At 34.5% G+C, this 25,370-nt stretch overlaps 3 protein-coding genes across 3 annotated transcripts in view; 2 read left to right on the top strand and 1 right to left on the bottom strand.

The window, feature by feature from the left end:
• LOC134840491 (uncharacterized) overlaps positions 1-5,341 on the top strand; it is a 453,696-nt gene extending 448,355 nt beyond the window's left edge. The window contains exons 3-4 of the mRNA XM_063856325.1: positions 3,382-3,745; positions 3,961-5,341. Of these exons, the coding sequence (XP_063712395.1) occupies positions 3,382-3,745; positions 3,961-5,022 (1,426 nt within the window). The 3' untranslated portion in view covers positions 5,023-5,341. The remainder of the gene's footprint in view (positions 1-3,381; positions 3,746-3,960) is intronic.
• LOC134840490 (Bardet-Biedl syndrome 1 protein homolog) overlaps positions 1-25,370 on the top strand; it is a gene marked incomplete in the record, with an annotated part of 512,639 nt that overhangs the window by 448,355 nt on the left and 38,914 nt on the right. The window contains 9 exon segments of the mRNA XM_063856324.1: positions 8,886-9,075; positions 9,826-9,937; positions 10,582-10,759; positions 11,185-11,309; positions 13,447-13,461; positions 13,774-13,868; positions 14,078-14,153; positions 16,260-16,391; positions 16,596-16,702. Of these exon segments, the coding sequence (XP_063712394.1) occupies positions 8,981-9,075; positions 9,826-9,937; positions 10,582-10,759; positions 11,185-11,309; positions 13,447-13,461; positions 13,774-13,868; positions 14,078-14,153; positions 16,260-16,391; positions 16,596-16,702 (935 nt within the window).
• LOC134840492 (cation-dependent mannose-6-phosphate receptor-like) overlaps positions 17,142-25,370 on the bottom strand; it is a 35,834-nt gene continuing 27,605 nt past the window's right edge. The window contains exons 3-5 of the mRNA XM_063856327.1: positions 23,562-23,688; positions 18,486-18,607; positions 17,142-17,454 (exon numbers count right to left, since the gene is read on the bottom strand). Of these exons, the coding sequence (XP_063712397.1) occupies positions 17,308-17,454; positions 18,486-18,607; positions 23,562-23,688 (396 nt within the window). The 3' untranslated portion in view covers positions 17,142-17,307. The remainder of the gene's footprint in view (positions 17,455-18,485; positions 18,608-23,561; positions 23,689-25,370) is intronic.

Genomic DNA, 25,370 nt, shown 5'->3' with positions numbered 1-25,370 from the left:
AATGTTATTATATTTGAATGAATCCATTTTTTCACTAGATGCAACTTCATGTGTGCGATTTATTGCTTTCAATTTGTATTAAGTGTAAAAGAGTGAATTTATATTCACGTATGTAGGTCTTGATAATTTTTGTTTCGACCATTGAAAATGGAGTTACTTTGTCTTCGGGTGTTTTCAAGATTTTTCTTTTTTGTTCATGAAGAATCAGGTGCTACAAAACATCATCGGAATGGCTCGAGCGATGTATCTTATTTAAGTCCTTTCAATTGTGATTCGAATGTTTTTAAAGCGTTTTGATAAAAGTTTTCCTTGCGTTCTAGTTTATTTTTGAGTGAGTTAAGCGAAAGAGTAGTGAAAAACTTGGAGTTGCGAAAAACTTAGTTCTTATCCAGAATACTCTTTTTGAGAGCTTTATATAGCACTCTGCCGTGGCGAAAGAAAGTGGTGAAGAAATCTTCTGCAAAAAGATAAGAAACATTTTTTATTCATTTTTTGGTTTTTTTCAATATCTACTTGTATCTATGCGTGTCCGGCACTTAGCCTGGAGGTGAAGAATACGCCAGGGACGGCAAAGGTCTTGGGTTCGAGTCTGACCAGGAACTTTTTTCTTAAAACTGGAAATATTCCTTTTCAAAAAAATGTCGGCCTGTAGTTTGTCTGCGTATGTTTTGTCTTAGTTACCACATCGCAGAATTGATTTTTTTCTACGTAAGTTTCTATGTTGTTGCTTTGAGTGTTTTGGATTACTCCTGTAGTTTTTAATTTTACTGTCCTTGACTTCGTATTTTTGCTGTTTGCTTTTTTCGCTTAAAACTTTATTCGGCTCATATGATTTCAGCTCATATTTTATCGGCTTAGTGACCTAATTTGGGGTCAGTTCAAAGGAAGTATAAACTTTAATCCGGATTGCACAAAATGCCAAAATTCTTAGAAGAGATCTTATAATTTAAAGTTTTTCATGACAACAAATATATTTTCGGTTCTACTGGAAATAATTTTAAGTTTCGTCGGCTCAGTTGCTGCTTATTTATTATTAAAAGATTTTTCCTTAACGGCGATCGATTGTTTTTCTGGATGTGTTTTTCCACTAATAGAACATGATTGAAAACAACTATTGAATTATTTTAAGATTTTTTGAAGTAGTTATTTTCAGTGTTTTTTTTGGACTTATTCTGCTTCTTTTAAGAAATAAAAACTTCGAATTTTTCTGCTGGAATTTTTTTGCAATAATTTTAGTTTTTTTTAGGATGCATGATTTCTGATGTTTTTGTTCTAAAAATGCGTGAAGCAGTTTAAGTTTTAATTAGTTAGGTGTGTTTTAGGAGCAATTTAAATTGAAATCCATTGAAATTAATGGTATAACGTATTTTTTTAAAGATGTCAAAAAAATCAATAAATTTCCAGCTTTTTTTATACAAGATTGACTTGAGTGTTTTGTCTACAAAGGAATGTGAGGGTAAGTTTTGCCTGAGATCCAGGTGTGTGGTTCATTCTGGCTGAAATAAAAAAAAACTATCGTTTTTTTTATTTCCTTTGTTGGAGTTTTTTTTGTTGTGATCTAGTTCTCTTACCGTTGCGAATAAGTTTCATATTGTAATTGGGTTATTTTCATAGGGCTATTGTTTACACCGAAGACTTTAGTCAAGGTGTTATGGTATCGTGTAACGGGTTTTTTTTTTTTAATGTTGTCTGTTGTCAAGTGTCGACAAATAACGTCCACAGTTATCAATTATCATGTGGGCTGGACTATATCGCGCTATGTCACGTGATTGCGTATGTTTGTTTCTTTATTTGTTCATTTTTATAGAAATTGATCTACAATGCGTAAGTACGACATTTAGTTCTACGATTGTTATTTCAGGTCCTTTGTCAATATTTCAGGCTCTTTGTCAATATAGCAAAATTTTGGTGTATATATGTGTTAGTAAGATTTTTAGTTCTACAACGTTTATTCAGGCTCTTTGTCGATATAGCAAAATATTGGTGTATACATGTGTTAGTACGATTTTAGCTCTAGAATTGTTATTTCAGGCTCTTCGTCAATATAGCAATATTTTAGCGTATACATGTGTTAGTACCATTTTTAGTTCTCGAACTGTTATTTTATGATCTATGTCAATATATCAAAATTTTAGTGTATACATGTGTTATTACGATTTTTAGTTCTCGAACTGTTATTTCATGATCTTTGTCAATATATCAAAATTTTATTGTATACATGTGTTAGTACCATTTTTAGTTCTCGAACTGTTATTCCATGATCTTTGTCAATATAGCAAAATTTTGGTGTATACATGTGTTAGTACGATTTTTAGCTCTAGAACTGTTATTCCATGATCTTTGTCAATATAGCAAAAATTTGACGTATACATGTGTTAGTACGATTTTTAGCTCTCGAACTGTTATTTCATGATCTTTGCCAATATAGCAAAATTTTGGTGTATACATGTGTTCGTACGATTTTAAGCTCACGAACTGTTATTTCAGGCCCTTTGTCAATATAGTAAAATTTTGGTGTATACATGTGTTAGTACGATTTTTAGTTCTAGAAGTGTTATTTTATGATCTTCGTTGATATATCAAAAATTTAACCCATACATGTGTTAGTACGATTTTTAGTTCTAGAACTGTTATTTTAGGCTCTTTCTCGATATAGCAAAATTTTGGTGTATACATGTATTAGTACGATTTTTTGTTCTAGAACTGTTATTCTTCAATTATTAGTTGTTCAAGTTGTTTGGTTTTTGCTTCAGTTTCTATGCCTTCGGTGTATTGCGCGTAGCGCCTATGTTTTAAGTTGGGTTCATTTCCTTTTTAAAAGGAAGGCAAACTCCTCTATCGAACAGCACAAGTGTACAGATCGCGAAAAACGTGATCGACTTCTAGTTTTGAAAGTGGATTTAAATTTTTAGATTTCCCAGCGGAATAAAAAAACTTCCCATTGATCCAGTTTTCTTTATTTGGAGTAATGTTGTCAAAAAACTGTCAATCATAAATTGTTCTTTGAAATCAAAGAGCTTTAACCGGGTGTATATTTTTTCTGCATTCTGATCATGTAACTAACAAGACATTTTTCACCTCTTTTGAAAGGGGAGAGAGATTCCAGCAGATCGCCCATATTTGTCATATCTGAGCACATTCTCCGACAATGTTTAAGCACTTCAGAATCGCAACTTATTGATATTGATGGAGTGTAATAAAGGTTCTTAATAATGTATTTATTTTTATTTACCTTAGATACAAGACATTTCAATTAAATCAAGAATGGCTCTCTTGGGGCACCTAGAAGTGAAAAATTAGGCGGTTAAAATAATGGGGTAATTTTTGTGCAAAAAGTGAATGTACTAGAATACTTTGAAGCAACATGGTCCATCTGTTTAGCAAATCGGTGGCTTATAACCTCGCCAACAAAGATGTGAACAACTATTTCTTCGTGACTGATGAGAAATGTGCCGAGACAGTCAAGATCCCAAACGTCGAGGTCTTTTCAACCGAGTCGTGGCTAAACGAATCACTGCAAACGACTGGAGTCGGACTACTAACCCGACACAGCAACGAAGTTCAAAACCGAATGGACGAAGTAGTTCGCTCTGCCGAGACACTTCAACGACTGTTAGAACGAGAGAGCGTCCAGCTTGTTATCGCCGACTCGTATAGTACATGTGCAGCGGCAGTAGCGGAGACGCATGATATTCCGGTGATTCTGATGCACAATTCTGGCTTTCCACAGGCAACTGCGAATCAGGTATAACAGCAGTTTGCGATTCCAGCTTCAAGTATCAAATTATAAATGTTTCTTAGATTCAAATAATAATCATTCAATCATTTCCAAAATCGTTAGTCGAGTTTGAACCATATTCAATAGCTATAAGTCTAAGTGACATACTGAATTAGTATGTTGAGCGAATGAAGCTAACAATTTATGTTGTTCAAAATTAAAAATAGTTATTTTTCTTTTAGGTTAGAGTGGAGTATTCGTTTATTCCGAACGTGTTCTACAGCTTCGCTCCTGACTTTCTGAAAGTCTTTATTCACGAGCTGATAGTTGTTATGTTCAAGAACCTACCGGATGTAAGAATGGCTGTTTCCATTGGGAACAAATGCAATATGGATCTGAAGACCAATATTTCACACGCAAATTTACTCCATTTATGGTCCTCGTACCCAAGAATTGGTTCGTTTTTGCCGCCTTTTTTGGAATACAATAAGAAAACAAAACATTTTCTGCCACTTGGACAAACAGATTTGATCGAAAAGGGAAAACCAAAAAGCAACCGACTCGAGAATTTTATGAAAGCGTCAGTTAGTGAGTCTTCTGGAGATAGTGGAGTTGAGAATTTTGCTTACTTTACGGGCGAAGAAGTTCTGATTCATAAACTAGGCTGGGAATACTTTCACGACGCTTTCACCCAAGAGCCCGATTTCAAAACTATTTGGACCAACGGTTCTCTGCCTGAGATACCGACCAATAAGCAAATCTTGATCACACCTATGACAATTCATTCGATAATGACCGAAAAAGCCGTCATGGTTATCGTTGGTACTTGTTCTTTAGACAATTTGCTAATCGCTATGTATTACCAGAGAATTCTGGTTTGTTTTGATGTTTATTGGAGAGAAAGTGCGTTGGCTCGATCGATCGAAAAAAGCCGAGTCGGAATCACCCTATGGCCGTTTTTCACTACAACAAACGGCCTAAAAAGCGCCTTAAAGACTGCTTTTGAACGCAAAGATGAATTCGGAAAGCAAATCAGCGATGTTAGAAAGCACCAGACGTCAAAGATCAAAGCACTGAAAGATTTGGTTTTTGAACTCACGGAGCTGCCTTCGTCTTCGTTTAAAAAACGAGCAATTGACCCCGTCAATCACAAAATTGAACTCGGTTTTATAATAGTGACCTTTTTGATGTTCTTGAGGTTTTTCATTAAGTCGGGTAGGAGAGTCTTTGCACCGACTGTGAAGAAAGTGAAGGTCGCTATAGACGAAAACCAAAAATCAGAGGAATCGAAGAAAACTAAATAATGCTTGATTTTGATATTCTATTTAATGCGTGCTGCCTTTTCTATCTGTAAATATGTACATTCGTGTGCGTTTTCTTTTATAAAAAATTTCTTATAAAAAAACTCCTCTCGTACTTCCAAAAATCGAAATCTTTGCACAACAAATTTCTTGTTTGCGATCAACTTCTGGTTGATTATGTTCTATCCCGTATACAAACACTCATATAATATTTTTAAACTTATATCTCACAAATCGTTTGTCGATCATCTTTTGTCTGTCTCTTATGTAGTTTAAATAAATTGTGTCTTGATTCTCTTAATATTTGAGCTATTTAATAAATTTTTTTGGATGTAGTTTTCGACTTCCTACGTTTTCAAGCTTCGTAAGAACAAATACGGGTGAGAAGCATACTAGTAAGCAGCATTAACAATCCAATAAATATTCTTGAGAAAGATATACACTGCAATGATTTAGTTTAAAATCGAAGCAAAGCCTACTCATTTTTGGAAAGTGGTAGCTATTATTGTTCCGACTTTCGATACGAAAGTAACGGAATATTTGTGCTCGGGGTGGGTTTTTTTTCTTCAGACAAATTTCGACTTTTTAACTAGCCATTTTTGACGGAATTTTTTTATATCATTCAAAAAGTATTGTTGTCCTGAGCTTAAATTTGAAAAGATATTTCTTCTGTGATCATTTTTCGTAAAGTTATGAAGGTTTAAAGATTGCCATTTTGACCAATTTGGGACAATTGACGCGCAATATAATTCGCGCTATTAACGCGTAAGCGGAGATTTAATCCGTCTTAGAAATCGTTCTAAATTGGTTGAAAGAAGCTTATTAGCCATAATTGATTTGTTACAAGGAGCTATCTTTTTGTACTTTATATGGCGTGTGGGGGGATAATGTTCATTAAAAAATTCAAATTTTAGAGAAAAAAAATGTTTGATTTTGTTTTATTACATTTAATTGCTCCATAAACCTTAAAAGGCAGTCAGAACATTCAGGGCTTCGCCCTGATACGAGCAGTCTTGTTAGTATATGAGAACGTTTGATTTCTGATAAGAAAATTTAGGAAAAAGGTTATCAACCTTCTGACAACTTCCAGATTCAGTTGCACTTGGCATACAGGTAACGCCATTGCTTTTGAAGCCTCAGGTTTGCGGGTCAAATCTCGGTCGGATCTTTTTTTACAGCATGTATGCATTGAATTTTTTTTCGGTTGAAATTGATTTGTAGGTCTGAAGTTTATCTGCTCAACTTTTGACGGCTTAGTTGTCACATCAAGGATGTTTTTTGTGCTGTAAGCAATAACTTGATATTTTCAGACGTTTTTCATTGAAATTTCAGGAGGGAGTTGAAACTTTTAAAAGTTTTTTTTTAAATAATTTTTTATTTCGCTCCACTGGTGTCTGCTGAAAGATTGTAGGCTTTGTTTCCGCTTCGTAAGTTTTGTTCCGTTGCTAATTACACTACGAATTTGTCTAATAGTAAACTATTCCTTTTGTTTCTAAACTAAGTCGCGAATATTGGTGTCACATTCAGTGGCACCTGTACGGATTTTTGAGAGAATGTACTTTGAAATTCGAATAATAATAAGTTGACACAGTTGATGCATTTTTATTTCATTGAATGAACCGAAAAAAAAAGCTTTTCGTTTCAAACAAAATGACAAAAATCAAAACTAGATTTCAGAAATTTTCGAACTCAGTATATCTAGCAATTTTTCGAAATGCATAATTTATAAATAATTTGGCTTACTGCTCTCCAATTTTTATGCAAAGTTAGCGTAGATGCCTTCAGCTTGTTATATTCTAATTATTCCTTGCAAATTGTGTCTATTTGTATTTGGTGTCCATTCACGGTAGAAAGACCGCCGACTCTACCGTGTGTCGATATACTCATCTAATCTCTTTTACTTTACCCGACTCTCTACAGGCTTCGAAAAAGTCGGTGGAGTGAATATTTGATCCATATTCTGATTTTTTAAATCATTTTTTTAAACTACCTTCCCAAATGCCATTTTTTTCAAAACCACCTTCCCAAATTTATTTTTAACACATAAACTAATGGCCCTCGGAATAGTCAAGTTTTTGATTTTTTGACCGTTTTTGATACTTCCTGACTTTTGTCGAGAACTATCCTCTCAAAGCTAAGATTGTTGGTTCTATTGAAGTTATAGGTTTCGTAAATCTCTTCTGCATAAGTGGCAACGCCCAATATTTTGCATTCAAAAACTATGATTCTTTTTGATTTTTTGGCCGTTTTTTGGACCTTTCTCGGTAACTATGTTGTCAAATCTGATTTCAATGGTTTACTGGAAGCAGCCAGTTGTTTAAAGCCTACCATTCTATTTTTTACACCTATTTGTTTTTAGAAAAAATATATCGCGTTCAAACAAGTAAAAGTGTTGAAACTTGGACCGTTTTTTGGGAACTGTTTGACTTTACTCGAAAACTACCGTGCCAATTTTCAGATTAAGTTTACAATCGAAAAACTCGGTTATGGGGATCTTCTCCATTTTATCAGGCCATTTATTTTTGTATAATGTTATGCCGTGGACAAAATTCCTAAGTCTCCAAAGTTTTCACTCACCTCACATATTTGAGAAGAAAAATAACTTGTTCCACTGTGTTCCATATAATTTAGCTGAGTTTCACTGTAACTTTGAAGTCTCTATCTCAGCCAATCAAATTGAACAACATAAGATAGTATAAGGATTTTTTGTTTGATTTGATGTATATCGTATAGTGTGTGCAAAAGACTACCTCAATTGTAGTAGGGTACAAGTTAGTATTCTGTGGAAGCCTTTTCAGTCGTTATCCCAATGTCGTTTCAAAGATGTAGGTCGAGACAAATGCTGTCTTTTTTTACATTTAGACTAATTTATCCATGTTTATCTACTAGATTAGCAACCGTTATCAAACTGGAATATAGTTTTTTTTTGGGCTAACAACTAGCTTAACTGAATCACCTGAATCATTTTAGGTTCATAGCACGTTGGTTCATATGAAATCAAAAGTCAGAACTTAATTCTCGCGTATGGCGAAGAGCTAACGCACCTGCCTATAAAGACAAGTGTCTGATTCGAATCCGGTCAGGACCTGTTTTTTTTTGTCTGCGGAAAATTGTCCTCGCGTCGAAAGTCTTTGTCGGACTTCTGTTTGTCTGTTTTTTTGTCGGCTTAGGTCCCGCAGAAAGGTTCCGTTTCTTTTTAGCATTTTGAAAGGTCTCTTAAAAGTTTCTAATGATGCAGTCAGGGGCGGATTTAGGGGGAGGGGGGGGGGGGGGCGGACGCCCCCCCCCCTCGGGGATTCGACCCCCTGCCGACCAAAGGGTCCTCCCTTTGATACTTTTTCAGAAATCCATTTTTGGCCGACCGACCCTAAAATTTTTCTAAAATTTAAGGGGGATTGCGCGCCAAAAAAAATGCGATTTTTTTGTCAAAATTTTTCAAAAAGTGCCCAAAAACGACTTTTTTTGCTTGTTTTTTCAAAAATTTGCCTGCGGCGCACAAAATTTTGCAAAAATAGGGGCAAAACAGTGCTTTGGGAGAGCTCAAAAAATCAATTTGGTCGACTTAAAAAAAAGTCGTCAAAATTTTCGAATTATCCGCCTCCCCTCGAGAAAATCCTAGATCCGCCCCTGGATGCAGTTAATTTTGTTCCAGGAATGTTTCGTTCTTTTTGCATTTATTTCACTTTTTTAAAAAAAGCAAAGCAAGTTTTTTGAAAACGATTTTTTAAAGATTTCTTTATTCAATTTTTGACTTTTCTCTACTTGCCAGTAACAGAAAAATTGTGTTACCCGTGCAACATCTCCAGATCGACTTGAACGGTATGCCAGTTTTTCCGAGATGAACTGTCATAATATGGTATTTTCAGGGGCAATGTAATGCTTAACGGAATGAGAAAGGATCTTTAATAACTAATCGACTCGGAAAGCTTATTAAATATTTTTGAAATCGATTACTCGAATAATGGCAGATGTTAGTAGCTCAATTGGAAATCAGCAGCAGCAGCAGGCGGTGATGGACAGTGCCAAAGTGCTGTCTGAAAGAGAGCAGAAGATCAAGTAATTGTTGACGTACATAGATCTGACAGTTTACAAATCATATCAAGTTGGGTCAGAACGCATTGAATGATCTCCTTGAATGATTGTTTTTAGTTTTAAAAATTTTCTTTTGAAGTTGGTTTAAGTTTTTTTGTCCCTTGATCCGACATGTAAATCAAATTAATAATGAACGAACGGCTTCATAAGTTGATGTATTAATCAACAAATGTGCTTATGATGAGATAGTTAGCGTATGATTTCACAGTTGTAATTGTGATTTCCTAGTCCAAATTCCTTAGTTGGAATTGTGGTCGAAGCTGTTTCTGAAGTTTAAATTGACGATAGTTGGAAGGATCAAGAAACTAACTTCTAAATTTAATATAGTAGAATTTTCATCCAAGTGAACTGGGAACAGGTTTGGGAGCTGATTTGAATTTTCAATATAAATTCGACAAGAGAACACAAAACACGGCGTAAATTATTTACATCCTACAGAAAAAATCATGGAGCTGCACTTTTGTCATTGGTGTACCTCATTAAGAAGATAAATCGGATTAGTGATCAATATACATCTACATGGCGTACATGAGTCCTTGTGTTAAGTCGGATCTCTGCATCAGTTGTCGGTTGCTCAAGATATCTTCTAACGAATGTCCACCCCTCACATTGTGAAAGGAGGAAAGATCTTGACATCCATAAAATCAAATAAATAAGAGCTGTTTTGTTATTTTTGCTTCCACTTTATTATTTTGCTATGGCGTTTGTTTGAAGAGACGAGACGAAGAGTAAGTTTCTGACTGCATTCCATGACCCAGTGGCCCAACTGCACACATTCTCCTCCTGCATCACCCTAGCGGACCTCACCAGAGATGGAGACCACAAGGTAATACCAACCATGATGAGGGTACCCATGCTGCGATGCGAGTAACCAAGAATTGTTTAAAACAGTTCATCTCAATGCAAAAAAAAGTTTTCGAAAGGATTGAGCTTAGGTAGTTTGTTCACAACTGAAATTTAATAGGAGGATCCATTGTCTTGAGTAACGCTAGATAAATTCTCAGGCAACTTGTACACCGCTCCGAGAGACTGAATCCGTCACTCATGTTTTTTTTGCAGCGTCAACAGTTCGCTTTTCCCATGACACAGCTAATATTTACCTCGTTTTTGTTGCGACCACTTCATGATGTGGGAAGCAACCATGGCGTGAGACGTTTTTTTGCTCAATTTTAGGCTTCTTAAGACCGCTTAGAGGGGTCAATTGTTGTATCATACGAAGCGTTTTCATTCGTGATTCGGATTCTAAAAAGATAGTTAAACCTGATCACCACATTCCGATTTTAATATTGTTTTTAAGTATATTTTTATTCCAATCATTGTCTCCTAACTTCTGACTCAAAAGAACAACAGAATAAATGAACTAATATTTCGGTCAGAACATTCTACGCTACTTTCATCGCAACGGTTATACGCTTTTAGTTTGCCGAATTGCATTCCATCAATAAATGAAGTTTTTTTTGGTTGTTGTAGCTGGTGCTGGCTGACTTTGGCAAGATGGACGCTGCCCAACTGTCTTCTCTGGCCAATCCGACCAGTGTGAAACTGAAGGTCTACCAGGGCACCACTCTCAAGATGGAGAACCAGATACTGGATTTCCCCACTGGAATATGCGCACTCTATATTGATAATAACATACCAAAGACGCCCGGTTGGTACACTAAAATGTTTTTTATGTCCAAAGAGTTGAAAAAGTTTAGCCGGTTCGTGAATATTTTAATCATTGGTCAGAAGGTTTTTTGAAACAAGATCTTTGCCTTGAACGGTTATCGTAGATTTTTGTTTCTTTTTTTTTTGAACCTGGAAGAAGTTCAGGATTGTCTACGAAAAAGATGTCGTCATGAGTTTTTTTTACAATCGGAGTCTTACCCTAGCAAAGCTCAATGGTCTGTTTTTTGTTGAATTTGATGATTTTGGGTTTGTGTTTTTCAAATTTGATGCCAATTATTTCCATATCTGTGGGAAAAGATTTGTATTCGAGTGCCAGCATTAAAACTTTATGACAACAGTTCCCAACTTGAGCAGTTCCTTCATAAATATCGAATGCGATTAGTAGTGATGTATTTGTGTGTGTAGCGATAGTGGTGGCGTCTGGCCAGAGTGTGTATGTGTACAAGAACATGAGGCCCTTCTACAAGTACACTCTAGAGGGACTGCCTGTGTCAGAAGTGGAGCAGCAGTACTGGAATCTCACCAGAGATGTAAGGCACTCCACAAATACTGTGTCTATCGATCTACCGGCAGCAATGTTTATAACAATGATTCAACTATTTTATACACCCTATACACTTTAAAAGACATTTTTTATGTTTATTTTTCAAAAATTTGTTCAGGCACAAATTTACTTTTCGCGGTTTGACTTCTAATTTTTAAGTTCGGTTCATTTCCTTTGTTAAAAGGAAGGTAAACTACTATCGAAAGTTTAAAGGTCGCAAAAAACGTGATTGACTTCGTTTCGAAAGTAGAATTTAATTTTTGGATTTCCCAGCGGAATAAAAAATTTTACCGATTGATCCAGTTTTCTCAAGTTGAGTTAATTTCCTCAAAAAAGTGTCAATCATGAATTCGCCTTGAAATTCAAAGACAGTTGAGGATATAATTACTTTGAGAGTCGAAAATGAAGTTTTTTCAACGAGTCGGTTTTTTTTTGTTTCGTTGCATTTATTGACTCTTCCAACTGTTTGTAGGGTATGGTTTTACACTAGCGAGGTTGCGAGCGAAGTGTATTAGTACGAACATTATTTTTTCCAAGCTAACTCGCAAATAAAAGTGTTCTTTAAAAGTTTTTATTTATTTGGTGGCGTTTTTGCTATAATCACAATGCTCCTTTTGTGGCTAGTGTTTGTGATTGAATAAGAGTCCGTGGCTGAGTGGTGATTGCGTGAGACGCTCATAATCTCTTGGTTACAGATCAAGCTCGAGGCATAATTCTGTTTTTTTTTAAATTGGGCTTTATAGGCCTGCTTTTTGTCGCTTTCTCGCTGGTGTTTGCGATCCGAAACTTCGCCTCTGTGTAAATGATCCGGACAAAACGCATTAAAACTTGATTTTTATCAAAAAAAAGCGTTGACACTACGCAAAAAGTGATAAAGACTAAAGCTGCTTACAATTTCATATGGTGCAATATATTTTGCAAAGTTCGGGCCCAAAGTTTTACCCAGAAACAGGGTCATTTATGGCTTTTTGTAGCAATCGAAATTTTAATTGATTATGTCGATTTAGAAGATGATGAAGGTTTTTTCATTTGATAGCCAAAAATTGTCGTTTTTTATTTAAATTTCTTAGGAATACAATTTTTAAACGCTTGCAGAAGTTTTTGCAGATCATAGCCTTGGAGATTATACCCTTCAAATTTGGGAGATTATACCCAATATTGTTGGGCTTCATAATAGGCTCCCTTTGATATAGTTGTGTCAGCAATTGATTGACCCAGCTTTTGTGGTGTAATTTTTCATGAACTAAAAAGCATAAGTGACCCGTTTTTGGGTTTTACATTTGGGGCTCGAATTTTGTAAAATAAATTGCTTCGTATTAATTCTGCGAAATTTTTGAGAAATTTTTGTCCTCATTTTTGTGTCAATTTCTGTCAACCCAATTTGAAAAGAAGCGTTTAAATTTTTTTTTGTTTTGTCCAGATAATTTATATCAGCACTAGTTGTCCTCGCTCAAATATTTTTTTTCGGAGTTTGACTTCAAGGTTTTTCAAGCTCCCTTCAAATTCGTTCGTTAAATGGTAGGCAACTTTTTAAATTACCGAAATTGGCGCAAAATAAAAATTGCGCGAAGAAACCTGATTGACATCTCGTTCAAAATTGAACTTTAATTTCTTGATTTCCCAGTGGTATACAAATGTAACTTATTTTCTTAAATTGGGTTAATTTGATCAGAAATAATTTGATCATAAAAGATAATTATAATTTAAAATTTGAAGGTGAAAGACTTTTTCCTTTGAAAATGAAAATTTGTTGCACTTCATTTCATTGCGTATCATCGTTTCCATGGATTGTGTTATTGGATCAACTGTATAATTTCTTCAGCCCCGCACCTGGATTTTTAATTTATTAGACGTGCAAAACACATTTCGTAATGAACGCGGAAATCAAAAGTTGAAAAAAAGTTCACAGGAACAGTTCAATCATTTTTCTGTTTCAGTGACTTAATTGGCAGGCTTTTTTTCAATTGTCTGCTAGCCACTAATTTTGCACTTTGAAACTAATTACCCCTTTTTTGCAATTGGCGGTAGTTAACAAGATCAGAATTATTTTTCAGTTCTGATGATGTGGAAAAGAAATTTGTAATGAACGTTATCCGTATAAATTGAAAAGTCTTTTGCTATAGGAGATGGCTGAAAAGGTACGTTGGCTTGTGTGTATGTATCTATGATTGAATGTTTAATAGACCTTCTTTTTCTTTTCGAAATAGTGTTCTCGATTTAGAAAAGTAAGTGAAATGTATTAGTGTTCTATTCTGTGAGATTTTGATTTTGAATTAATGAAGTTTAAATATCAATAGTCTTGATAATTTTGAAAGAGTAAATGTTTGGAATGGGTTTGAGTTGAGAGTTGCTTCCACTCTCGAAAACAATTTTGTTATAATCGTGTAATGGGCGCAAAATATACGTTAAATATTTTTTAATGATGAGCTTGAATTGAGAGTGTGGTTTAGGGACAGATTACGCCTTCCATGTTGCGAGACAGACTAGAAGCACTGCGACTGGATCCCCAGAACTCAGACATCCCTCTGTCCACCAAATCACAGAAGTATGTCTTTTTCTGCTATTTCATCAAATTCAATCAGAAACGAGTACTAGTGGATAAAAAATTACTGAAATACATTTAAAAACTGAATTTCTGGACATTTTTCAAACCTTATTTATAGTTTTTTTTTCGACCTCCACATAAAGTCTTATTTATAAGTCTTATAAAGTCTAAGTTTCTCATAAATGGTTGATTGGTGTTTGTTTGTTCAGACTGATCATGATGACTAATCCGGAAGTGATGAACAACTTCGTCAACCTGCACAAGGTTTCTCCTCTCACCAGACAAGTGCGTAGTATAATTTGTTGTATATTCATCTCATTGCGTGTCATACTTTTCATGGATTACATTATTTACACTGTTTTCATCGATTTATTGTTCCGACCACTGTATCGCCCACGAGTTTTGAATTTGGGCGTTTTTGTTTCATGGTAGTTCAGTTTCCACAAATACTTGTCAGAAGTCGTCGATTAATAAATATGTCATGTATTTTTACAAATATTAATTTTTAAGGGATATTTTCATATCTTTTTGAAGATATCGACGCTCTGCTTTCAAATGTAAAAAAATTAACCTGTGATCATTTTTCGTGAACTGTTGGAAATTTGTCAGCTAGGTGGATTAAATTGTGCAATTTTTTGCACCCAACTATTATACTTAGCGGGCGAATAAATTTAAAAATCAAAGGAATGAAATTCTGAATCCGAATCGAACTGCGGCAAGCTTGTTGAGCAAAAAAATTTTCCTTCTAATTTGAATTTTTCTGACCGAAAAATTGTATTTTTTTTGTAAAGCTCTTATATTAAATCTGAAAAAGTCTGTTTTCTTTGTTGTTAAGAGTCGATGAACGCAATGAAGACTCTTATATACGTCGTTAGGATTTTGCCTTGTTTTTTGTTTCAAACAGTTTTAAAAATTATTCATGTTTAATTTTGATTTTTCGTGGTTTGATTCCTGATTTATTTTTAAGTTCAGCTCATTTCTTCTAAAAGGAAGTCAAACTCCGCTATTGAACAACAAAACTGTACAGGTCCCGAAAAACGTGATTGACTGCTAATTTTCAGGTTTTCCAGCGAAATAAAAAAATTACCTTGAAATTCTTTGAAACTCAAAACTTTTCTTTAAATTTAAAAGTTGCATTTTTCTTTCCAAAAACAATTTAGCTTTTTTTGTTTACTTGCGTTCCGTAACTCTTTTTCAAACTGTCTGTTGGTTATGTTAGCAAAGAGAAAGGTAGCGGAATAAAATCGTAAATACCTATTCTAAGCCTACTGTCACTAAGCCTATATCTCCCCATCGCTACAAACGGACAAAAAATTTACTGTTGGTATTTTGCGGGGTTATACATATAGCAACCAGATGTTGTTAAGACTGCTCTCGAAACTTTGGGTGAAAATTCTGGCGTAGGGTGTTTTTGTTCGTTTTAAGATTTGCGGTCAAGTAAATTTTAATCGTGATTTGAATTCGGAAAAGAGATTAGCATCGAAAAATTGCTCTAAGTTATACAAAATCCAGTTTCAACTGAAGTAGAATTTGAATGCTTTTACCTGGTTTCATAACAAATCAAGTTTTTTAGGAGCGTTACAAAATTTAAAAAACGCAATTTTTTGGCGATTATTTCGTTATAAGTGCTCGAAAACAGCGTTTCGGCTCAAATGCCTGTTTTGCGATAAGCTCAAGCCAATTATGGTCAGCTTAAACTTTCAGTGCAGCTTTGAAAAAAATCTAAATCGGCGACTTCATATTTTTTTTCTAAAAAGCCTACTCACTTTTGCAAAAAAAAATTATTTGCGCACACGTTTTTGTTTTTTTTTGGGTCACACGAACAAGTATTAAAAACTTCGAAAAAAAAACGATTTTTTTTTCCAGTTTTATCTCATCTCGGTGTAGCTTTCTTTGCATCCGGTAATTCTTATTGTTCTGACCATGGCGAAGGAATTATGGCGTAGTTTGGTTTTGTTTTTTCATTTCATTTTTTACCTCAAGGAAAGTTAATAGGGATAATACTGTGTTGTCATCATATGAAAGCCATCGTATTCGTGATGCGGATTTAAATTAAAACTTTTAAAATTTTTTCCTAGTGTCGAGAAAAATTGGCCTGAATTTTCAATTTTTTCAGACTAACTTGCTCTCAGGAATTAGTGAGAGAAACGACTTTCCTATATAACGCTACTATCTTTCGCTTCTAATGATAACTTTTTTGTAGCTGTTATTTAATAAATATGCCTGATTATTATGTCATTACACACACGCATAACACCGCCTAGAGAAACAGTGGAAAAATGATCGTTGTTTTTACTTGACTTAAATTACCGTGGTCGGAGAAATCTGTGCCATCTGCACAGCAATTGGCTATCCTTGCTTTGTTTTATTTTTTGTTTACTCTGTTTGTAGAATGTGGTCACGTGTGTGACTTCGATGAAGAAGAACCAGACGGAGGATGATGCGATCAGTTGCATTGTTTTGGGCACTGAGAGCCAGCAACTCATCATACTAGACACAGAGGCGTTTAAAGTACTCACCAAGGTACGAAGCAACTTTTCTAAAAACTTTTAGTCATAATAACCCAAAACAGTTGCAAAATTAAGAAAATTTTGAAAAAGGGAGAGTGAAAAGAGCCCAAAAAGCTATGAGAAAATTTTTAGAGACAGTTTTTTTTTTACAGTCAGAGCTAGTCATGTTTATTTACAAATTTGAGTCTACGCGCAAATCAGAAGTTGCCCATTTCAGTTTTCTGTGCCTGCTGTGCCCGTGAGCTTAGACGCAGCTGGCGAACACGACATAAACTACAGAATCACTATCTTATGCAGGGACGCCAAGGTTTACGCCGCCAAAAAGTAAGGAAAATCTCATTAGTTACCTCATTGTCTTTTAATGGCATGGATCATGTTGGGAAAAACTTAGGTCGTAAAAAGTACTCTTTTAAATTCTCTGGTGGCTTATGAATAACAAATAAAAGTAAGTGCAGAAAGCTTCGATTTTCATTTTATAAACGCATAAATTTTGTACGTTTTCACAGTTTTGTACGTTTTCACTCAGATTTGTCGGACAGTTATCTAGTTTTGCTTCAGAATACTAAAAAACCTTTCGATTCCACATGATGTTACTTTTGTACGAAGGAGTTTGGCATGAATTTTCATCACAAAATCCAGTTTGGGGTTCTGCGAACGTTTTTGATGTTTTTCAGGGCAAATTCAGGCTAAATTCTGTTTGGTGCCTACTTTTTTGACTTTCATTATGAACCGAAAAAGTAAACAACTAGTTATTTCCGCGCCCTAGTTATCAAGTACTGTAAATTCATAAAATAATAATAACTCAAATTTTCAAAAATATTCAGGTTTATTAAAGTTGGATGTATTAAATAGAATTAGAGTTAGTCCGATTTCGTGACTAAGGTTTGGTTGTTGTAAAATGTTGCTGGCTTTAAAATGTCCGCTGACACTCACACTGCATCGAAGCTCTTTTTGTATGTTTTGCCGGCGATCCATCTGTAGATGAAGAGACACCCGTCTCTGATCAGACCTGGCACCATCATCCAGAATTCAGTGTTCGGAATCATCTCCATCCCTCTAGCTCCCTTGTACAACGCCTACACAAGATACAAACAAATTAATACCAACCAGAGGAGATATATACCGAGCTACTAATCAATTGGGTAGACTTGAAGAGAATAAAATATTAGAATCATGCTCTAACTTGCGCCGATCGACTAGCGATATTCCAGAAGTTAAGAACCGAATCCTGCGTCCTTAAAAGCAAGATAAGTCTTAACCGCTCGAGACATATAAATTATGGAAACAATCAATAACAATCGATAGCCAGTAGCGCTAATTAATATTCGAACAGCTTACAACATTATCATTAAACGACGATATAGCTGTCCACAGCCATCCGAAGGGACACTATATCACATGGTGATAGGAGTGGGATGATTCTACTTCTGGAATATCGCTAGTCGATCGGCGCAAGTTAGAGCATGATTCTAATATTTTATTCTCTTCAAGTCTACCCAATTGATTAGTAGCTCGGTATATATCTCCTCTGGTTGGTATTAATTACCATCAATATTTACATAGTTAAATAAATATAAATGTATGAACTTCATTTCATTAACAAGGCTAATTATGTAATCTAATATAGCATAAGAATGCATGACGTCATGTAGTGATGTCACATTAACCTCAAGTATTGTACAGACTATCTCAAAGGTCAATTTCAATTGTGTCTTTAGACTGTCTAGTTGGTGATCGGAGGAAATGAAAAAGCTCTGGTTTACGTGCACCAATGCACAGAGAAAAATAAACCTCGCTGATCGATTTGCAGTTTTTTTGTAGCCATTTGTCTTTTTTGTATGATCAGCAGCATTTGTAAAATGAACCCCCCCCCCCCCTCCAACAAAATAATATTTTTGTGTTACTAGGGTTTGCGCCGATAATCTAACATCATATTTTTTTCATTCTTAATTTTTTTTCAGAACAAATATTTGCAAGTAAAAAGCATTAATAAAATCCTATGGTGGCCTTTTTGGCTGAATATAATGATATCATATGAGGTTGAGTTTTTGACCTTCTCAATTGAGTTTGACCCAGTTATTTATTGCATAAGAAGTGTTTGTGCTACCTTGTAGCATATTCCGGCTATGAGGTATATGGCTATGGAGACGAAGTAAATGATCAGGAAGATGCCTGCCCCAGTCAGCCCTCCACCTCCACCTCCAATGTCCTGGAGACACGCCCCAGATCCTGAAAAATATTGAGCTGCATAAAAAGACACAGATAGACACCTGCAGTTTGATTAGCCCAAAAAATTCGTTCCGCAAGGTAAAAATGTACCACAAAACGAGCAAAATATTCAAAGAAATTATTGTTTTTTTTTCGCGTTTTTAAAGTTGTGTCAGTTTTTGCTACTGACATTCTCATAACCGTAGATCTTAATAAATTGAGCTTTTTCAGGTTATCAAGGCCATAGTATTGCCTGAAAGTTGTGCGAAACAAAAACTTTTAAGTTTTAGACAGTGTATCAGTTAAGTAGTGCTGATTAAACAAGTCAGATTGCAAGCATACTGTGGTACGATCAGGTCAACGTTTTCCAAGTTAAGCTGCACATTTTAGTGCTACGTTTGGTGCAAGTTAATTTGAAATAAATTTTTTGAAGGATTTTTTTTATACTACTTTGAAATTATCGACGCCTTGTGCTCAAATTTAAAGATATTCTAATCTAACAATCTTTTTTGAACAGTTCTGGTGGTTGCGCTTAATATGCATGTTAATAGGCAAGCTTATAAAGCTTAATATGCAAGGGATTGGCGATTGAGATTAATAGGCAAGCTAGTTTTCAACAATTCACTGAAAGACTTGAATTATGTTTTTACACAAGCTAGGCGGAGTGTAATACTACGATTCAACTTTTCCAGCCGAAGTCGCAAATAAAATGCTCAATTGTTTACCCGCTTGGTGCATTTTCAACCATAAGCAATTTAGTAGGATCTATTTCAGTTTTAATAACGACTAGTGTTGGTTTACTTCCAAGTCCAAGCGACTCTGGTGCTGATGCGAGAACGTGATATTATTAACCTACAGGTCGGAAATGCAAATTCAGAGCATTGGAAATGTTTCATTTTTTATTTAGTGGCACGTTTGCTGCGTAACATAGGCACGTTAATAGCAAATGAAGCTGCTTTGTTGGTAGCTTTTGTTTACACAAGCAAAGCTTGTGTTATAGTATGAATTCTTTTTTCTTCCAACCTAAGTCGCAAATATTATTACGACGCAAATATTGTTGCGACAAAATGTGTTCATTTTGAAAGAACACACTATTATATTACAAATAGCACTTTAGCTTCAAGGTATCATAGATCTGAAGCGTAGAGGTAGTGAAGGAGACCCGCAACAAAATAAGAGGCTTCGAACGTGGACCGGGTCGGATGTTTTTAATGAACTTTTTCGTATACCAGTTAAAATGCGTCCGCTTTATAAATTGAGGCATGTTAGTTGGTAAATTTCTTTTTTTTTCAAATTGACTTAAACAAACAGGAAATGGTCCGGTTCAAAGTGTCGGCCGATTGTTGTCATCTTAGATGCCACTTCTTAGAATTGTTTTTTTTATTGTTGTGCGCAATTTACATGTAGTTGTTTTTTAGTGTTTTGATATAATTGTAGGGTTTGTGTTTTTACTAACCTTGAATTCGTACATTGTCATCGCTTAAAACTTGTGTTCTGTCCAAGTGATTTTGGCTTATATTTTATCGGCTTAGTTGTCTAATTGTGAGTCGTTTCAAGGGAAACATAATTTTTATGCTCCCCTTTGGATCGCACAAAAAATTTGAAAAATTTTAGAATAGAAATTATAGTGTTTTTATGTCAAAAATTATGTTTTTTGTTCTACGGGAATTTTCGCCTACGGTCCTACGGGAGATTTTTTAGCAAAGTTGCCGCTAGCGAAGTGTTTTTTGATTTTCATTTAAAGCCTTCGATTGTTTCTGGACGAGTTTTAGTGTTGTTTTTCCTTGTTTGTTTTTGTCGGCTTAAAAAATTCAGGTTTATAATTAATCCGCTCTGTGGCATCATATTGCTCCGTTGGATGAGCGGAACAAGTTTCTTTTGTGTATAACTCTTTTGAGGAGGTAATATATTGTTTAGTTTAAAACATTTTTTTGGCTTTTCGGGTATCTGCTCAATAGTTGTTAGCTTTGTTACAGCCTCGTAAGTTTTGTTTCGATGGAATTTTATTTTTCATTGGTTTTGTTCGGCTTCTTAAACAATGAAATTTTTTCCGGACAAATTTAGACAGAAATGTATATTTTGGCAGATCTAGCTTTTCTCGACATTTTCAAAAACTTTTTTTTTCTATTTAGCGGTTTTCGTCATAATTTCTGTCTCCTATTTTTTTCATGCTGTGTGTTCTATTGCAAGTAGTTTGCCAGCAAATTGAGAACATTCCCTATTGATCCAGTTTTCTCAAATTGGGTTAATTTTATCAGAAAAGCACCAATCATAAGTTGAAGGTTGTCCAAAAAGTCATTTTTTTTTAACTTGAGTTCATTACTCTTTTCCAACTGTCAGTTGGCTATGTTTCTTTATTTTCTTGCCGTTTTAGTTAGTTTTGATGTTGTTCAGAGTTACATTTGAGCGTTTCTTTTATCGCTTTTATTTTAGAAGTGCGGCCTAGCCTCTATATATAAATGATCCAATCAAAACGAGTATAACTTGAAATCTCTAACGTGTTCGTGTCAATTTGGTTCAGCTTATGAGAAAACGTGTTCTTGAAATTCGAACTCAAAGTTATGCCCTAAATAGGGGCTTGATTAGTTTGACGAATGACTTAAGCTAACGCTGCTAGGTTATAAATAGACATGAGCCTCTAGCGTTGTTTGAATTTCTCTTACCTATTCTTACGAGTGTTCACTTTTTAGTTCGTGCGGATGCTTTAGGAAAAAATTTTTAATTTTTGTTCATGTTCATATTGTTTGTGGTTTGACTGTTGATTTGCTTATAAGTCAAGTCTACCTTCAAATTCATTTGACAAATCGAATGCAAGGTACGCCAATATCAAAATTACAATTGGAGTAGAAAATGATTATTACTTCGGCTTCCAGAAGTGGATTGTTACACAAGAAAACGTGTCATAATACGGGATCCGTTTTTTCCATTCTAAGTCGCATGTTTCCGTGTTTAATTTATCTGTATTCTGCTCAAATGATATTGAATATTGTTTATTTCTGCTGGCTATGAAAGACTAGCAGTTGAGAGATCAGCGGTTTGAAACACGTTGCGAGTTTAATTTTTTACGATAATCGAGCTTGCTAGCGTATATCTGTCAGTCCACTGTTTTCCAACGCAATGAGCGTAGTTTAGTCCAAGAATTTAGTGCCACTTTTTTGTATGGTCTTTCATGGTCTTTTAGCTTAGGCAATTAATTGCACGTGTTGCATTTCTTTTTAAGATTCATGAACGTAGTGAATACTTTTATATAGATCTTGATGATTTCGTTTTTTTAAAGGAAATGGGCTTAAAATTTGTTCACGCTCAATTTTAATTTTTAGCGGTTTGGCGTTTGATTTCTTATAAAATCCACTTCGTTTCCTTTGTTACAAGAAAGACAGACTCCATTAACGAACAGCAAAAGTGTAAACGTCACCAAAAAACGTTTACCGTTGGGTTGATTGTTTTTTTGTGAATCACAGCTTTGCGTTTTTTCGAACTTTACTTTTGTTCTACATTTATTATTGTGTTTTAAACTTTAGAAGAAGTTTAGGTGATCTATTACAATAGGTGGTAGGTTCATTTTCTATAGCTGGATCGGTTTTTGTTATACTTCGCACATTATTTATAATTTATTTCATAAGCCAATTTTTTTTCAAAAGAAGTGTAAAAATTGATTTTTTTTAATAACATTTCATTTGGCTGAGTAATGTATTTACAAAAACTATTGAAAATGAAATGACAATGATTGAAAATCAAATGACTGTGTTATGCATTATAGTTCTGAAATTTAAGACATGCAATATAATCAAAATTACCACCTACTTATCACGGAAGTTTATTTAAGTAGTGGATTTTTCTTTTTCTCTTCAGGAAAAATGCTGTTGACGCTCAAATTTGAGTTTTCAGTGTTAAGTTTGAAGTTTTCAATTTTTTATTCAAATTCATTTTTGCTAGAACTATAGGAAATTACGCTCTCTAGAAACAAAAGTGTAAAATGACTCGTAAAAACGTGATCGACTGTACGTTTTGAAAGTGGATATTAATTTTTTCATTGGTTTAAAACAGATTTTTTCAGTTTTATCAAAAAAAATTGTCAACCATAGAAGATTTTGAAACGGAAAGAGGTTTAAAATGATAAGTTTTTTCGACTTCTTTAGTTCATTTACACTTTTTCAAACTTCTTGTTTGCTATGCTCTCAATTTCGTTTAGTTTTTTTCAAAACAGTTTCAATCATAATAGTTTCTCTGAGCTATTATTTCTTATTTGTTTTCTTCGAAGTCTAACGATGATTGAAAAAGTGTTAGCTTTTTTTGCTCCTTCAGTTCATTAACAATTTTTGACCTGAATGTTGGTTATGCTTGTTTTTTTTTGTGTCTGTCTATACTTATACTATATTCGATTATTTACCATTGTTGTTGGTCTATTTACCATTGTTGGTCTTAATATTGATATATAATTCATTCAAAAAATGATTTGATGGTTATTGTGTATTTTTAACCAGGCAAATCGAGCTGAATTAGATCGATTATGAGAAAAAGCATATTATTCCGATTTTATTTTGTCTGAGTAATTAAGAAAGTACAGAGATATTTTAACTGGGGAATGTAATGGCCTCTTGGTCCCAGAGTCTGTTTTTCTTCCATTTTGATAAGTGTGGGTAACTGATGTAGTTTTTGGTGGCACAAGCAAGGAGTGCTACTTTGCGAATCTTTTTTTTTTCAAGGTATCTAGTAGATTTTGACTACTTCAATTGCAATCTAACTCAAAAAAAAATAAGCAAGTATGCATACCATACCAATGAAACAAAATATTAATGTATATAAATTTAAGTATTTTTGTATAAGTATGAACATTACTGAACGAAGGTTAATTTGAATCTGCGAATCCTTCTCAGAAACCTTTCAGGTTAGTAGTTCAAATCTTGAATCCAGAAGTTTTTGTGTGTTTTGAAACATCATTAGGTAAGGAGTCGAATTTTCAAAGAACTTTTACCTGTTACGGCGAAAGGATAGTAGTATGTATCCACTTCAAGTTCGTTTTGTCCCACCGTGAACGGCAGTTCGGGAGTTGACTGATCACAGGTGTAAGTTATATTGATGCCTCTTTTAATAGATGAGCCCTGTAAAGAAGAAAGGGGAATATATTTTCAACTGTGAATCTATATTAGCATATGGTAGGTTGCAGAATCAAATCCTGAATAGTTGGCTTCTACGAAGTTTCTAGTTTGCCTAATATTTTTTAAACGGCCAACCAACTCAATGTTTACTTGATAAAGTTAATCTGATTTCATTTACACGTTAACTTTAATAAGCAATTGCTGCCCTAATTCGAATCATCTGATCACAATACTCCATTATGTAAAACAGCTTTTTACACCGTTCGAGTTGTCTAGCTGCTAATACTAAAAAGATAAGATCTTTATGGTCGCTCAGCTCAAGCTGCTGTATGAACACTGGCAGAGCTTTTCCTTGGCCACTTTCTTTACATTTACCTCAAGCATATATATTTTTTTACAGTTTCATTTATTTTGTTTTGGTTGACAGGATCATTCATGACAGAAGAAGTGAATGGCCGAAATGTACGTTCGTCAATAAGAGTTCAGTATTTAAAAAACGTGAAAGAAATAAGCGGGTAAATCACTCAGTTTCGAATAGTTAAATTTGATTGGTTGAAAATTTTCACAGCTTAGTGCATTATTAAGAACCTTCTTTTTTTTCGAACCTAATTCGCGAATATTGGTGCCACTTTTGGGCACCGTTACAGCTTTTTGATAGCATGTGCTTTGACATTCAAAAAGTAATAAGTTAACACAGTTGATGCATTTTTATTTCATCAAATGAACCGAAAAAAACCTATTTGTTTCAAGCAACATAACTCAATAAAAACTCGATTTCAGAAATTTTCTAACTCAATATATCTCGTAATTTTTTAAACTGCATAATTTATACAAGATGTGGTTTTATTCTTTGCGATTTGTATATGCAACGTTAGTGTGGATGCCTTCAGTTTGTTATAATCCAAATTATTACTTGCAAAATTGTATCTCTTTGTATTTGGTGCCCATTTTGCTAAATCGCATTGGCAATTTATTAGCATATGTAGTTTCTAGAACTGCTTTCTGTCATGTTTTCACTAGTGTTTGCGCCTCTGTGTTATTATTCTTAAGACTTTCAGACTTGATAAAGTGTTTGGTTTTCCACGTGAGTTTCGATTTTTAAGAGTAATGAACGTAGTGAGTACTCTTTTATAGGTGTTGATTTTTTTCAGGAAAAAATCTTAAAATATTGATGCACTTAGGTATATATGCTTTTTTGAGTTCAAATGAAATTCATTGCTGAAGGGGATGTAAATAGCACTCTACAAATACGAACGTGAAAATGACGCAAAAAAACGTGAACGATTTCCAGTTTAGAAAGTGGAATTTGTTTTTAAGATTTCGCAGCGGAATAAAAACGTTACCTAGTGATTCAGTTTTCTCTAGTTGGGCTCATCTTATGAAACAAGCGCCAGTTTTAAATCGTTCTGGGAATTCAAAGAGCTTAAAGATCATCTATTTTTTTCTTTGAAATTAAAAAGTTGAGAATTTTTCAACGAATTCAGTGTCATTCATGTTTACTTGCGTTCATTACTCTTTTCCAATCTTCGATTGGCTATGTTTTCTGTACTGATCTACCAAGCTTAGGGTAATATTATAGCTCTACTTTTTCCAACTAAACTCGCACAGAAAAATGACACATTTGGTGGCTTTGTGCTATAAGAATGGTCTGTAACTTCGGAAATTTCGTAGCATCTGTTTGCTGC

The sequence above is a fragment of the Symsagittifera roscoffensis genome, chromosome 2 (assembly GCF_963678635.1).
Source record: "Symsagittifera roscoffensis chromosome 2, txSymRosc1.1, whole genome shotgun sequence".
Lineage (NCBI taxonomy): Eukaryota > Metazoa > Xenacoelomorpha > Acoela > Convolutidae > Symsagittifera > Symsagittifera roscoffensis.
Note: the sequence above shows the minus strand (reverse complement) of the source record. Positions and strands in the feature narration are given on the sequence as shown.